This window comes from Monodelphis domestica, chromosome 3 (genome assembly GCF_027887165.1).
Source record: "Monodelphis domestica isolate mMonDom1 chromosome 3, mMonDom1.pri, whole genome shotgun sequence".
Taxonomy (NCBI): domain Eukaryota; kingdom Metazoa; phylum Chordata; class Mammalia; order Didelphimorphia; family Didelphidae; genus Monodelphis; species Monodelphis domestica.
The window spans coordinates 213,739,424-213,756,190 of NC_077229.1; the positions used below are offsets into that span (position 1 = coordinate 213,739,424).

At 34.2% G+C, this 16,767-nt stretch overlaps 1 protein-coding gene across 2 annotated transcripts in view; it reads right to left on the bottom strand.

The window, feature by feature from the left end:
- Positions 1-16,767, bottom strand: part of NUP153 (nucleoporin 153) — a 70,518-nt gene that overhangs the window by 13,133 nt on the left and 40,618 nt on the right. Inside the window, exons 12-16 of one of the 2 annotated variants that reach the window (XM_056823477.1) lie at positions 16,519-16,656; positions 15,764-15,862; positions 15,530-15,614; positions 7,675-7,800; positions 5,957-6,580 (exon numbers count right to left, since the gene is read on the bottom strand). In XM_056823477.1, coding sequence (XP_056679455.1) covers positions 5,957-6,580; positions 7,675-7,800; positions 15,530-15,614; positions 15,764-15,862; positions 16,519-16,656 — 1,072 coding nt within the window. Of the gene's footprint in view, positions 1-5,956; positions 6,581-7,674; positions 7,828-15,529; positions 15,615-15,763; positions 15,863-16,518; positions 16,657-16,767 lie in introns of both variants that reach the window. The other variant, XM_056823476.1, reaches the window with a different exon arrangement.

The following is a 16,767-nucleotide window of genomic DNA, read 5'->3' on the forward strand; positions in this document are numbered from 1 at the left end:
TGTAATGAATAATTCTACCATAAAAAATGACAAAAGGAATGGTTTCAGAAAAATTATATGAACTGACAAGAGTTAAAATGAGCAGAACCAAAAATCAACTGATGTATTAAAATGTAAAGAAAAACAACTTTCAAAGACTTAAGAACTCTGATGAATACAAAGACCAATAATGGTTCCAGAGGATTGATAAATACGCTCCCTACTTCCTGACATTTTGGGATTTGGCAAATATACAGATTAGTTCTTGACTATACATATTTATTATAAAGATTGTTTTTCTTTTTGCATTTGTTGAGGAAGTGATTTGGGAGGGAGAAGGCATTTAGCCAAAGTCACACCCCACCCAAGCAATAAATGAGTTTTAAAAAACATGCAAGAGAGAACTGAGAGAATTCAGAAGGAAATGGATATGGTCTGAAAGCATAACATGTTGAATGTTACTTGGTCTTTTTTGAAGTTGACGTAATGGAAGTTAGTATTAAGTATTCCTTACTCGTTCTACTCTGTACACAAAAAAATGGGGGAAGGGGTTATGGTGGTGGTGTTGGTGGGGGTTAAGGGAGGTATTCATGAAATTAATAATTAAAATGAAAAAAAACTGCTGCCCCGAGCATAGTTCTAGTCAAAGCAGAAAATGATGCATTTACACAGTGATGGCAAGACAAAAAGGCCAATTCTGAATTCTTGTCAGTTGAGATGCATTAGAGGGATGGTGGGGAAATGCAGAGAAAGGAAAAAGATTAATGTAACATGCAGTGTGCCTTGAAAGGAAAAATGATCACTGTAGAAGAAAGATTTCTCTGCCCAACAAATTATAGAGTTCCAAGCCCTTTTTCTATTCTCTTGTCATGTGCACAGAAGAATTCCTGGAAAATAAGCTTTACACCCTATGCGACTATAAAATATACATAACCAAAAATACAACACCCATTCCTATTGAAAACACTAGAAAGTATAGGAATAGAAGGGCCTTTCCTAAAAATAATAAAAAATATCTAAAACCATCAGCAAACATCATCTGCAATGGGGATAAATGCGAAGCCTTCCCAATAAGATCAAGAGTAAAACAAGGATGCCCATTATCACCTTTACTATTTAATATTGTACTAGAAATACTAGCAGTAGCAATTAGAGAAGAAAAAGGAATTGAAGGTATTAAAATTGGCAATGAGGAGACCAAGCTGTCACTCTTTGCGGATGATATGATGATTTACTTAAAGAATCAACCTAGAGAATCAACCAAAAAGCTAGTCAAAATAATCAAGAACTTTAGCAAAGTTGCAGGATACAAAATAAACCCGCATAAGTCATCAGCATTTCTATATATCTCCAACACATCTCAGCAGCAAGAATTAGAATGAGAAATCCCATTCAAAATCACCTTAGACAAAGTAAAATACCTAGGAATCTACCTCCCAAGACAAACACAGGAACTATATGAACACAACTATAAAACACTCTCCACACAACTAAAACTAGATCTAAACAATTGTAAAAACATTGATTACTCATGGGTGGAACAAGCTAACATAATAAAAATGACCATCCTACCCAAACTTATCTATTTAGTGCTATGCCCATTGAACTTCCAAAAAACGTTTTTACTGAATTAGAGAAAACCATAACAAAGTTCATTTGGAAGAATAAAGGATCAAGGATATCCAGGGAAATAATGAAAAAAAAATAGAAAGGAAGGTGGCCTTGCAGTCCCAGATCTCAAACGATATTACAAAGCAGTGGTCATCAAAACAATTTGGTACTGGCTAAGAGACAGAAAGGAGGATCAGTGGAATAGACTTGGCATAAATGACCTCAGCAAGACAGTCTATGACAGACCCAAAGATCCCAGCTTTTGGGACAAAAAACCACTATTTGATAAAAACTGCTGGGAAAATAAGAAGACAGTGTGAGAGAGATTAGGTTTGGATCAACACCTCACACCCTATACCAAGATAAACTCAGAATGGGTGAATGACCTGAACATAAAGAAGGAAATTATAAGTAAATTAGGTGAACACAGAATAGTATACATGTCAGACCTTTGGGAAGGGAAAGATTTTAAAACCAAGCAAGACTTAGAAAGAGTCACAAAATGTAAAATAAATAATTTTGACTACATCAAATTAAAAAGTTTCTGTACAAACAAAACCGATGTAACTAAAATTAGAAGGGAGGCAACAAGTTGGGAAACAATCTTCATAACCAAAACCTCTGACAAAGGTCTAATTACTCAAATTTATAAAGAGTTAAACCAGTTGAACAAAAAAATCAAGCCATTCTCCAATTGAAAAATGGGCAAGGGACATGAATAGGCAGTTTTCAGTTAAAGAAATCAAAACTATTAATAAGCACATGAAAAAATGTTCTAAATCTCTTGTAATCAGAGAGATGCAAATCAAAACAACTCTGAGGTATCACCTCACACCTAGCAGATTGGCCAACATGACAGCAAAGGAAAATAATGAATGCTGGAGGGGATGTGGCAAAGTGAGAACACTAATTCATTGCTGGTGGAGTTGTGAATTGATCCAGCCATTCTGGAGGGCAATCTGGAACTATGCCCAAAGGGCGATAAAAGACTGTCTGCCCTTTGATCCAGCCATAGCACTGCTGGGTTTGTACCCCAAAGAGATAATAAGGAAAAAGACTTGTACAAGAATATTCATAGCTGCGCTCTTTGTGGTGGCAAAAAATTGGAAAATGATGGGATGCCCTTCAATTGGGGAATGGCTGAACAAATTGTGCTATATGTTGGGGATAGAATACTATTGTGCTAAAAGGAATAATAAAGTGGAGGAATTCCATGGAGACTGGAACAACCTCCAGGAAGTGATGCAGAGTGAAAGGAGCAGAACCAGGATACCTTGTACACAGAGACTGATACTCTGTGGTTCAATCGAACATAATGGACTTCTCCATTAATGGCAATACAATGTCCCTGAACAATCTGCAGGGATCTATGAGGAAAAAAAAAACATCCTCAAGCAGAGGACAAACTGGGAGTAAAAACACTGAGGAAAAGCAACTGTTTGACTACAGGAGTGGAGAAGATATGACTGAGGAGAGTTGCTAAATGAGCACCTTAATGCAAATACCAACAAGGAAATGGGTTCGGAGCAAGGACATATGTGATACCCAATGGAATCACGTGTTGGCTAGGGGAGAGGTGGCGGGAGGAGGGGGGGAAGAAAAGAAAATGATCTCTGTTTCCAATGAATAATGTATGAAAATGACCAAATAAAATAATGTTAAAAAAAAATAAAACCTACATAACCATCCTATGCATGGATGAAAATGTACTTTATAAGGGCTATGGTCTCACTCAAGTAACATACCATGTAATTTATTCATTGCTCAAGAGAAGTTCATTTTTTCAGTATATTCCTTCATGAAAGATAAGCGAAGATAACCAAAAGACTTCAGTTAATTTTTTAAAATTCACAAAACTATTTTGATTCTTTGCTCTGTCTCATTTCAAAGTAATCTGTCTAATGAACTAAAAGTTCTGAAAGCTCTAGAAAATTTCATAGAAAAATAGTGTAAACTAAACTGTTCTATTTCAGAACCAGTCTTTCTTTATCCTCAGGTTCCATTCCATAAGATCATGTTAGAGGATTTCGAGAGGAAACAATTTCTTACCAAATTCCGTTGAAATATGCCCAACTCTTGGAACATTTTCTAAATTTTTTTTTCATTTCACTATAAGACATCTCTAATTGGATGTTCCATGGGCATCTAAAAACCACTGTTTAAATTCTCTCTTCTTCCTGACTTCACTATCTCTGCTAAGAGTATCACCATTATTTCAGGCACTCAGTTTGTTATGTTTAGTCATCTTGACTTTTCCAATTCTCTCATTTGATGTATCTCAATAGTTGCTACATCTTAAAAATTCTACCTCCACACTATGTATCATATCTATTTTTCTCTAGTCATATTACCACAATGTCCAGATCATTATCACCTATTGCTTGTACTTCTGCAATAGCCTAATTGGGGTCCCAGTACCCTACTCACTCCTTCCAATCAATCTTCCATATAACTACCAAGTGACAAACTTAAAACACAATAAGTCTGATCCCTCTGGAAAAAAAACTGTTTCATTCCTGTGGCTAGATGAAACTCTTCTGTTTGGCATTTAAAGCCCTTCATTCACAATTTGTTTTTAGCTCATCTTGCTAGGCTTAACACATATTATTTATGAACTCTTCCATTCCAATCATACTGGCCTGCTTGTGGTTCACACCAGATATTTAATCTCCCATCTCCCGACCTTTATACTGGCTGTCCCACATTCAGTAAATACACTTCCTCCTCATCTCTAGTCTTATGGAATCTCTGGGTCCTTCAAAGGATCAGTTCAGGTCTCAGCCCCTACAGGAAACCTATCCTAATTTGCTTCCCCCTCAACACATTTGCTCTCTTTAACTGCCAGAAAAATTATGCAGTATACTTTGCAAAATTTAATTCTTTGCTTACATGCTGATCCTAAGAAAATACAATCCCCTTGAGAACAGGAGCTGTTTTATATTTATAGCCAAAGCACTAAGATAGTAAACTCCTAATTCCACTGAATAGTTTAATTCATCTTGAATAGTATCTTTAAGGATGGATATATATATATATGTATTATACATATATATATACATACACACACAGAAGTATTAAATAGCATTATAAAAACTATACAATTTTGCCTGAATTCATGAATATAGAAATAGGTATTGTATGAAAGCACTGGTATAATCTATATTAATGACTATTTACTGCCTCAGGGAGGGGGGTGGGAGGAATTCTGGATCACAAAATGTCAGAAAATTGTCAAAAATTATTTCTATGCCGTCCATGTCCAGAGGAAGAACTGTGGGAAAAGAAACACCGAAGAAAAACAACTGCTTGATCACGTGGGTCGATGGGGATAGGACTGGGGAAGTAGATTCTAAAATATCACCCAAGTGCATATATTAATAATATGGAAATAGTTCTTGATCAGTGACACATGTTAAACCTAGTGGAATTGAGCATCAGATACAGGAGGGGGAGGGGGAGAGAGGAGGGAACAAACATGAGTCTTGCAACCATGGAAAAATATTCTAAATCATCCGATTAAATAAAATCCCCCCCCCCATTGTTTCTACATGAAATTGAAGAGAAAAGTCAAATCTTGCCTGAACTAAGAATACCTCTTATCAACTGTGATCTGAAAAGTTTGCATTAAATCAGCTTCTTCTGAATGATTATGGTTTAATGATTCAATGAAAACAATATTTTAGCAGGAAATATTTTTCCTGATGTTTAAATGATTACCCAAACCCATAAACATTAACAGTAATTTGTCTTAAATGAATAAAACCTATCTTTCCCCAAAAGACCACCTGCCACCTCAGTTTCATTTCTTCTACCTAAATGATCAGGAAAACCTAAAGCAAACTAATCAAATCAAGAGCAATGAAAAATTGTGTTGACAGAATAGATCTTATCTCATAGCGAGATCACTAAGAAAAAGAACTAATAACTTATATTAAGTCTCTTGGGATTTGTATCAGACAACCCAAAAACTACCACTAGAAACGAGCCTCCAAACTTGATTTGAATCCAGGTCTTCTATCTCTAGGTTTGGCTCTATTCATTAACCCAATCTAGCTCTCCCCCCTCCACTTTTTTTTAAACCAAAAATACTGTATCCAGAAATGTTTAAAAGAGATAGCAATGGGAATTAAAATACCCATCGGAAAAGGCTTTTTCCAAGAATGAAACCTTTTTTAATAAGTTAAATCCAAGCATCATTATTAATTCATTGGGACACTGTTGATATAGTGTTAAGAAAATTAGGAGATATGAAAAGAAAAACAGACATCTTAAAAGTACAAAAGATACTGTCCTTGTTAGTGTGGTAGGGAATCGCAATCTTATTAAAAACATTTTAAAAACTGTTAATAGTGATTGACAAACTTACCTGGTTTTTCAGACATACAGGCCACACATTTACTGTCTTCTGCTTTATTCAATACACAGCACACTAAACACTCCCAAGAATCCTTGGGTTTTTTGAATTTATCTCCAAATCCCAAGTTATCAGTAGCTTTAGTACAACTGGAAGTTGAAGTAGTCATAGTTACTGCATTTTCTGAAGTCACTGGCAATGTCAAGGTTTGCTTAACGCCAGTCCCAGGCTTTGGTGTTTCACAAGCCACACATTTTGTAGCTTCAGGTTTATTTTGTACTAAACAGGTATCACAATCCCACGTTCCCACTGCTGGTTTAAATTTGTCTCCAAAGCCAAAAGTCCCTGCTGTGGGAAGAGTTGATCGTACAGAGTTACTCAGTGGCATCGTTCCAGTTGGTTTAGCAGTATCTTTTGGTGACGCTTTGGCAGCTTGACAGGCTACACATTTGTTCTCTGTAACTTTGTTTTGTACTAGGCATGTTTCGCATTGCCAAGTAGTCCCAGGTTTCAAAGTTTCACCAAACCCTGGTCCGCTAGAAGAAAAGGTACTTATTGCAGGTCTGGTATAAACTTCTACATTTGTTGTAGTGGGCTGTACAGCAGCAGGAGAACCAGTCTTTGGAGATGTGAAGCCTATTATTACATGTGTGAGGAAGAGTGAAAAAGGCAACAGAAGAGAGAAAAAAAAAGGAAAGAAAAATTAATGACTGAAATTCTGAACCAAACCATTCATGTAAGGAGCAAGCATAGTAATCACCAGAAAAATTTCTCAGAATAGACTATGATATATAAACAAGTTTTGTTTTTACTCTAAACTTTTATGTGAATTCAATGCCTGTTTTCCTACAGCCTGAAGGCTGAGTAGTATTTGCCATTTAAATACCAAAAAAAATTGTTTTAAAAACATAAATAAAAATCATTTTTGGGGGGGCAGCTGGGTAGCTCAGTGGATTGAGAACCAGGCCTAGAGACGGGAGGTCCTAGGTTCAAATCCGGCCTCAAACACTTCCTAGCTGTGTGACCCTGGGCAAGTCACTTGACCCCCATTGCCTAGCCCTTACCACTCTTCTGCCTTGGAGCCAATACACAGTATTGACTCCAAGACGGAAGGTAAGGGTTTAAAAAAAAAATCATTTTTGGCTTGCCAGAACAATAGTTTTGCTCATATCTAGAGCAAATTTGAGGGTACTAATAATATGACTAGGCCAACTAAAAGCCAGGACCAGGTAAATATATTCATGGAAAAGCTCTAGATGTTGTCCATTCATATGCATGTTACAATCTAGATAACATTCTTTATCCATTTGATCTTTCCCTAGGAAATGGTTAGGTCAAACTCCTTTTAAGGATCATAACTATTACTACCCTACACAGTAAATTTCAGTCTCTATAATCTTCAGCATTAAATACAAAATTCTCTGATTGGAATTCAAAGCCCTTCATAACCCTCTCACCTCCCTCCCTAACCCATCTTTCCACTAATTAGCCTAAAATAAATCATTTTTCTATTCAAGGCTCAGTTTTGTTACTCCTGAATTCTGGGGTTTCTCTACAAAAAGACTTCTCTATCTTTCTGCAACAGACACAAATCAAACTGTCTAATATTTCTGAAAGCTACTCAGTAATGATTTTAAGATGTAGAATAGGATAGGTGATTAATGTTAATGTAGTATTGATAGATCTGAATTTAAAGCTATTGTCTTTAGACTAATTAATAATTGTCTTACCAGGACTTTTCAGAATATCCAGTACACTTCCTTCTTTCAGGGTTTTTGCAGGCCTAAAAGGGCCCTCATAATCTTCACCATCCTCCTTATTATTGCTTGTGCTATTTAAAGTGGTGGCATCTTTAACTGTAATTTGAAGTGTACTATTATTAACTGCAAGTGAAAAATGAAAACTACAATAAGCAGCTACAATTCAATGCATTTAACATATTTCAAAACTTATCTTGAATAATTAAACTTTCCCAAAAAACCTAGAACTTTGGATATGTGTCGCATTTACATAACTCTTTCCTCAAAACCACTTGTGAGATGGGTAGGAGATAAGGAATTAGAAAGCCAATTCAGATTCAAATAGTGAGAATAAAAAAGGAGAACCTAAGCTTGCTTCCCTGCAAAAGAATTTTTATGACAATATTACTATATACATGTCTACTTAAAATTGTTTCATTAAGTATATTCTTTAGAAAAAAGGATGTCAGTTTTCATATGGAACAACAAATGAATAAAAATATCACTATCTAAAATCTTCCCACCCTTTTAACATATCTGTACTAATAAATTATGGAAAAGAAATCCAGTTCATAATGTTACATCCTATTTTCCCCAAGAAAGCAAATTATCTGATATACTTTTTATACATTTTAAACAATTTAAATTATGGAATTTATTATATTTTAAGAAAAAAGGCAATATGAATACTATTTGAACATCATTTTTGAGAACCTCTTTCAATAATCAAGCATTTTTTCTCCTTTAGTAATCACATCATCCCACATTGGAGAGAAAAATTTGCAAAACTCTTATAACAAATAAGCATAATCAATAAAAACAAATCCTCACATTAGTTATGCCCCAAAATGCTTGTTTCATTTTACATATTAATCTATCACCTCTCTGTCAAGAGGTGACTTAGCATTTATTATCCTTGGTCCTCTGGACTAATGGTGACCATCAATAAGAAGACTCTTGAGTACTTCAGAATTGTTCACTTTTATAACAGCAATGTTACAGTAAAACTGTTCTGATTCTGCCTACTTCACTTTGCATCAATTCATTATAATGTTTTCCAGGTTTCTTGGAAACCATCTCTATTTTTAAGAATATATTTCTTAATTGATGGTCACCTTTATATTAGTTTCCTTCCATGTGTTTGCTATGGGAAAAAAAAGCTGTTATATTTTTCTAGATATAGAACTTTTTTCCTCCATTTTACCTGTTGCTGGGATAAACCTAGGTGGTGATATTGCTATATTAAAGGGTACACAATTTAGTAATTTGGGGGGCAGAGTTCCAAATTGTTTTCCAGAAATGGGTTGACCATTTCCCATCTCCATCAATACTCTACTTTTCTAACAGCTATTCCCAACATTTGGGATGTTCTTTCTTTACTTTTTGTCAATCTGAAGAGTGTGATGGGGAACCTCAAGAGTTCTCTAAGTAAGTATTACTAATTTAGAACTTTTTTTCTTTTTGGCTTAACTATAAGTAAGCTTGGCTTTCTTCCTTTGAGATCTGTGCATACGATTAACTGTTTATCAATTCACAAACAGATCTTATTGTAATTTTGAACCAGTATCTCATATATCTTGGAAATGAAACTTTTATCCAATTATAGTTATAGTAGCTTTGCTGATGAAAAAACTTTTTTCATTTTAAGAAATCAAAATTACCATTTTCTATAATACTTCTCTTGTTTAGTCATGAACTCTTCCCCTAACCATAGAACTAAAAGCTAATTTCTTACCTGTTTCTCTAGTTATAGATATGACTTTCTTACAGTTAAGCTTTTCTTGGTATATGGTATGAGATATTCAACTAACACTAATTTCTGCCAAGCCTCTGTCCAGTTTTCCTAGCAGATTTTGTCAAAGAGTGAGTCTTTAGTAGTACTTGGAGTCTTAGGGTTAAAAACATTAGCCTACTAGGTTTCTCTGATTTTATATGTTGTGTATCTACTATGTCTGCTGATCAACCTACCTTTTAAAATTCACATCAAAAATTTTAAAAACCATTGTTTTGTATGGTTTGAAATTGGGGTCCTCTTCTTTCCCATTAAAAAAAGTCTTTCCTTGATAAGTATTTTCGTTCTTCTAGTTCTACAAAGTAATTCCCTTTGTAGTTTGGCATCCATTAAATGATTGAACTAATTTTGCTGTTGTCTGAAATTATGATCGCTATTTGGGCCTTCTTTTTGTGTTCAGTTGAAATTATCTCAGATTTTGTTACAAACCATTATACTAACTCTGAGTCTTTGTTTCCAGCGTTTGTTATAAACAACATAAAATTCTACTGCATAATCTACCCTTTCCTTTCCCATTTTCCCTACTTCCTCCTATTAAGCTGACCATAGTTCTAGAACAAAAACTTTATACAAATTTATGTATGTGTGTTTTACACTCCTGACTCCTGACCAAAGAAATTGTAGTATAAATGGTGCCAGTCTGACCCATTTCATATTTGCATAGAAGACTTCTACTTGCACATTATTATGAAGGATAATAATTTCCCCCACTTTCTGCTATTTTTCCATTTCTGTCTTTTTTCAACACCAAAACAACAAAATCACTCCAAGTCCAATCTTATTTGACTCCCTCTATGACTATTGAAGACACTGGAGTCTGAAGAGCCCATTATTCTTAATATATAAATAGTATGCCTTTATAAGTTTCCTTTTGTCTGCTTACTTGTATTTACCTTTTTATGCTTCTCTTCTATGATATTCCTATGCTGTAATTCTAATTTTCTATTTATCCTTGGTCCTTTGAATAGAAATTCTTAGATGTTTCTATTTTTAATAAAGGTACTTTGGCTTCCTCTATAGGAGTATATTAAGTTTTGCTAGGTTATTCTTCATGGAAAGTCTTCATTTTAATATCAACTTCCATGCTCTCTGCCTTCCTATTTGCTAAATCCTGTGTGGTCCCAACTGAGGTTTCTCAATATTTTAATTCCTTCTATTTGGCGGCCTAATTTTTCTTTAACCTGGAAATTCTGGATTTTGGCTATAATGTTCCTGGGAATATTCAATTTGGGACTTCTTTAAACTGATGGATCTTTCTATTTTCCCTCTGCCCTCTTGTTCTGATAGGTTTTTTACATCCTTTCTGTGGATCTTTTTTTTTTTTTTAGTTGTGACTTTTAGGTCATGTTTCCTAATTCTCTCCTTGATCTATCTTCTAGGCCATTTGTTGTTTTCTTCCATTTTTCCAAACTCTTTACTTTGAATATTTCTCATGAAGACATTAATTTCTGTTGATTCATTCTGATTTTCAGGGTGTCTTGTTAAGCGGGTATGCATTGGTACCTCTCTGCTAAGCTATTCATTCTCTTTCCAAATCTGTCTTCCAAAGCCCCCATTTGTTTTTCAATATTAATATTTTCCTCCAAGGCTCTCTCTTTGCTATTTTTGTAAAAGAAAACTTTTCCATTATTTTTTCTAGGAATTCTAATTCTCCCTGTGAACAAGATGTGTTTTTAAGGCTTTGCTTGTAAGTATTTTGGAATTAGTCTCCTCCTTTGGATTTGTAAATATGGCATCCAGGATATCATCTCTCTATCTTTGTTTACCCATACTTGGGGATTGGAGGGACCACAATGAACCCCTCATTTCTCACCATAGTAAACTAATCTGAGGTCACTCCCTTTTTTTTTTTGTGAAGTCTAATTCCAAAAGAGATTTTTTTTTTAAAAGCCCATGGACACTGAGTACAAGGTCAAGAGCTACAGGGATTGAGTTATGTCCTACTTCACCAGCCAGGCTAATCTCCATTTATTTTCATATATCTTAAACTACTACTTCTAGCCATAAGGAAAAAGAAACCTAACAGTGAAAATGGTGCAGTGGCATACTTTTCATACATACTTTCATAAAGGATTCTGAAGAATTTGGGAAATTTCCCAATTTTGATGCAATATAGTTGTTTTGACTAATAACTTACTTATCCATTAGGTAATGACTTAAGCAATCTTCAAATTAGAAATATTCTAGAAGTTTTCTTTTATATGGGCATGAATTTGGTAATCCGTGTAGCTTTAATAGGTCCTTAATTAATTTTGAAACTTAAATGATATGTAGATGTTTGTATCTATAAAACACAGCACTTTCAATTGTATGTAATCGTATATATTGGGCAAAAAAATGAGTATTTTTTTCCTTGTAACTTCAGAGAATCAAATTGCTTGTAAAAACTGAAACTATGTAAGTATGGCACATGTATAAACACACAAGTCAAATCCCAATGGAACAACCAGCAGGAAAATACTTTTCATTAGAACTTAAAAACAAACTCCAAGTCCCAATATGTTCTGATTGGTGATACACTTGAAACAATATTACAAAATATCATTCCTGCTATAATATTCTGAACAATTTGCAATGAGATTTTGTCAATGGCCAGAAAGATTAATTCCTTTGGTTACCAATCCTTAAGTTTAACAATTGCACAGCAGACAATTTGAGGATTCTTGAAACCAAAGTTAGGGAACAACTAGTCTTTAATTTGATGTCATCTAGTTTTAGAAGTTATTTTTTTGCTCCTAGTAGTTAAAAATACTATGGTCTTAAGGGAGTCTTTATAATATAAGAAGATTACATTCCACTTAGATTTAAAAACATGGAGTAATTGAGCTATCCTACATTTCAAAGAATGTTAACATAGATTGAAATGGGTTAAGTGAGGAAAGTGGGATGAACGGTTTACTTTAAAACTCAAGAACTTAAAAACTTTACTTAAAAACTCATGGAAGTTTGAGATTGAATACAATCTTAAGATATTTATCCATTAACTACCAATCTTTACAGATAAGAGGGGGGGGGGAAGCAGGGATCAGTGATTAGACTTCTTACAGGTCACATAGCAGAAGTGGTAGGAGGGTTTAGGTTTCCATAATTCTAATTAAACATTCTTTTAAAAATCTAAGAGGTAGGAGGATTTAGGTTTTCATAATTCTAATTAAATGTTCTTTTAAAAATCTACTGTATGTGGGGCAGCTGGGTAGCTCAGTGGATTAAGAGTCAGCCCTAGAGACGGGAGGTCCTAGGTTCAAATCTGGCCTCAGCCACTTCCTAGCTGTGTGACCCTGGGCAAGTCACTTGATCCCCATTGCCTAGCCCTTACCACTCTTCTGTAAGGGTTTAAAAATAAAATAAAATCTACTGTGTGTAGCCTCCCTCCTCATTTGCCTTTTTTTTTAGCAGTTTTTTAAAGAATCTTAATGTATTCCTATATTTAACTTTCTACTTCTTTTATTTTTGAGATCTCTTCCACAAAATAACTACTATGGGAAAATGTTTCACATGACTGTACATGTAAAATCTATAATAGAGGAGAGCAAGGGAGGGTGGAAAAGAATTTGGAATTCAAAACTTTATAAATGAATAAAAAATTGTTTTTATAGATAACTGGGCAAAAAATATTAAGAAATAAAAATAAATTTGGCATATATGATAAAGTTTTGGTTCTCATTTTAAAAAATAATATTCTAGGTACCTAAGAAGGCTAAAAAAATTCTTAATGTAGATTTTCTATAGAGTAGCAAATCAAGAAAGAGTAGTTTGCCCCACCCCCCAAAAAAGAGTGGGTTATTATCAATTCTTCTGTTACTGATGATACTAACTGGTATTTCACTAAATCATGAAAATATTTTCTTACTGACCTAATATTCCATTAGTGCATTTAATACTATTTGTTCTTCTTCCAGATTAAAAAAAAATCAATAATTAGGAGTATATTAGCAATATGTGCAATTTGCTGCATGGATGTGAAAAAAAGAAAATTAAATAAAAGAAAAATATAACAAATATGTGGGCATACTATTCAGTTACCAATAGTCTCTTAACGGACAAATTTAAGATGTTCTTTCTTATCCCATATTCTTTTTGATCAGACACCGTTGATTACAATTCTTTTGGATATTTTGTCCTCTATAAGTTATTTTGTCACTAGTTTCTCCTGGTTTTCCTCCTATCTTACTATTCTCATTCTACTCTGCTGGATATTCCTCTACTTTCCTCCCACTGTGGGTTTTCCCAAAGTTTCTGAATAGGCCCCCTTCTCTTCTTCCTCTATATCTCACTCAGTAATCTCACTAGATGCAATGAATTAAATGATCATTTCTATGCAGAAGGCCTAGATCTGTGCATCCAGTCCTAGCCTCTCCTTGTATTATATCACTAACTGTCTTCTGGACATGTCAAATTGGATGACTCAGAGGCATCTCAAAACTCTGAACATCCAAAAAGTAATTATTTTTTTCTCTCAAAGTTCCCCTTCTTCTTAACTTTTCTTTTCCTTTTAAAGGTATCACTGTCCTCCCAGTAAAACAATCTCAAAGTCATCCTCAACTCCTCACTCCACATATCAGATCTACTTACTATCAAATGTATTTGTTTCTTTCTTCACAACATCTCTTTTATATGTACCTTTTTGTTTACTCACTACCACTTTACTGTAATTGCCTTCTGGTTGTTCCCCTGCCTCACTTTTCTCTGGACTTCAGTCTATTTTCTATTTAGTTATAGCAAAGTGATTTTTCTAATATGTAGTTCTGATAATGCCACCCACTATTTCTACTCTCCCACTTAACCCTTTATTCAATGAAATCCTAGTGATTCCCCATTACTTCTAGTATGAAAGATAAAATTATCTGTTTTGTCCCACTGCTACCTACAGCCTACCTGTCCTTTCACAGGTTAATCCTCTCCAGTGCTATCTAGCTATGTTTACCTTCTTGCTTGATATTCCATGTCTTTCTATTGGCTGTGTTCCATGCCTAAAATGTTCTCCTCTCATGTCTCCTCTAGGCATCCTATACAAAACACTCAAATTTCATTTGCTACTAAACTTCCTCAGTTCTAAGTGCTTATCCTCTGAGACTGCCTTCTGTTTACTGTATTGTGTGTGTACATCAATTGCATGCTGTCTTTCCCCCACTCAAAATGTGAACTCTTTGAGGGAAAAGACCATGGTTTTGTCTTTCTTTATATCCCTAGCACTCAGCACACTGCTCTACTAATTCAAAATTAATTATACAGGCATAGCTAAGTTACTATCTATACAAACAGATTTATTCACACCAAGCAGTTATCACTAACAGAATAGCAAAAAAAAAAAAAATAGTATATCTGGAGTCAAGAGAATCATTATTAGACCCTCAGTTTTGCTACATGTGTGACCGGGGGCAACTCATTTAATCTCCCCAAGCACAAGTTCACTATCTATAAAATAATCCAATTCTATGATAAAACATATTTAATAAAACAGAAATGTAAGTAATACAAATAGGATGTTGCAATATACTTTTGATATTAGGATTCTAGTTAGAAGTAAAAGTTCTCACAACGAATGGACAATTTCAATAAAAGTCTTACTTAAAAGATCTATAATTTTTTCATTATGGATACTCCCTCACTTTTATTGACATGGCTCACAAACCTGGTTGTAATTCATGGGAAATAATTTGTTATTATTGAAATAACTTATTACTCTATATGTGTGAGTATAGTGTAGTGAGTGTAGTAATAAGCTTCTCAAAACTTGGCTAGGCTGATCTTTGGACAATAGTTATACTATCACTTGGTCCACTTTTTAAAAATATCTTTTTAATTTGGTAGATCTTGTCAGTTTATATTCTCTAGTACAGTCTTTAAGAACTCAAGATCACCTTCAAATACACACAAAAACATTATAGAAATACTTTAGTAGAGACCAAAGCTGGGAGGAAAAAAAAAGAATGCAATAAATGGAACCACTATTCTTTCAAGATACTCTATACTGTCTTCAAGGTAAAAACTATATAAAATAATAGGTACAGATGTAAACCTATTCTGAATTTGATGCATTTTTTTCCTGCTTACCTGAGCTTATTGTTGATCCTGAAATATTACTGCAGACAGAAATTTCTGATGATTTCACAACAGGCACACTAAATGTAAATCCAATCTGTAGAGAAAGTTTAGGTATAGTTTTAACAAAATATAAAACCTAGAATTATATAATCTAGGTGAAGTGTTTTTAAAACTATCATAAGATTAAACATGTATCCCCTTTGAATTTCTGCAAGTGACCATAAAATAATCATTACTACTTACAGATGTAGGAGGTAGTATGTCTGCCTCAGTAGATTTTACAATTGGAGATGAAAATCTGAACACAGGACTGCCAGTCTTATTTGGAGAGGCTGCTTGTATCTAGTTTTTCAAAGTATAGAAATTTGAAAAAAAAGATACACAGAAAATAATTATACAATTGCAAAGAATTAAAGAGAATATGGAAAGTTAAACATATCACAGTTCCTTTGAGTTTAGAAGTAAATTTTAAATCACTTTTAAAAATGTGACACTGTGATATTAAATATGATCACGATATGAAACCTTACAATAGTGAGTATTTATAGTTGGAAGCAAAGCATTCATTTACTGATAGAAAATGACAACGTTGTGAGGAAAAAAAAAAGCCTACCAAGAAGCAGTAATCAAAACCCAGCAAGCAAGGTCTTTACTTTCAAGTGGACTAGGGGGCAGCTAAGTGGCTCAGTGGATTGAGAATCAGCCCTAGAGTCAGGAGGTCCTGGGTTCAAATGTGGCCTCAGACACTTCCTAGCTATGTGACCCAGAGCAAGTCATTTAACCCCCATTGCCCAGCCCTAACTGCTCTTCTGCCTTAGAACCTAAGAGAAAAGGTAAGGATTAAAAAAAAAAATTATTTCCACATGACATAAAACCTCAAATACAATCAATAAAAGTTATATTCTCGGCTTTCAACCCCTCTAGTCTCAAAATGAAAAACAGATTGCATTTATACTACAACAAAGCAAAGAATTATAAAATATATTTTTGTAACTTACCTTATTGGACAATGTCTGTGTAGCATTGATAGGTGACAGAGAGGAAGAGGTACTCAAAGGAGAGCAAAAACTGAAGACAGGCAATGAAGTAGAAGTAATTGGCAGAGATATTTTTGGTAGTACTGGTGCCTCTACTTCCTAAAATGATATAGAATTCAATTGTTTTATATTAAAGCCACCCTTTTATTTATATTAAATCTAAAATAGTCTGAATATATGGTACAAACTCCTAAAGTGGAATTTGGGAGA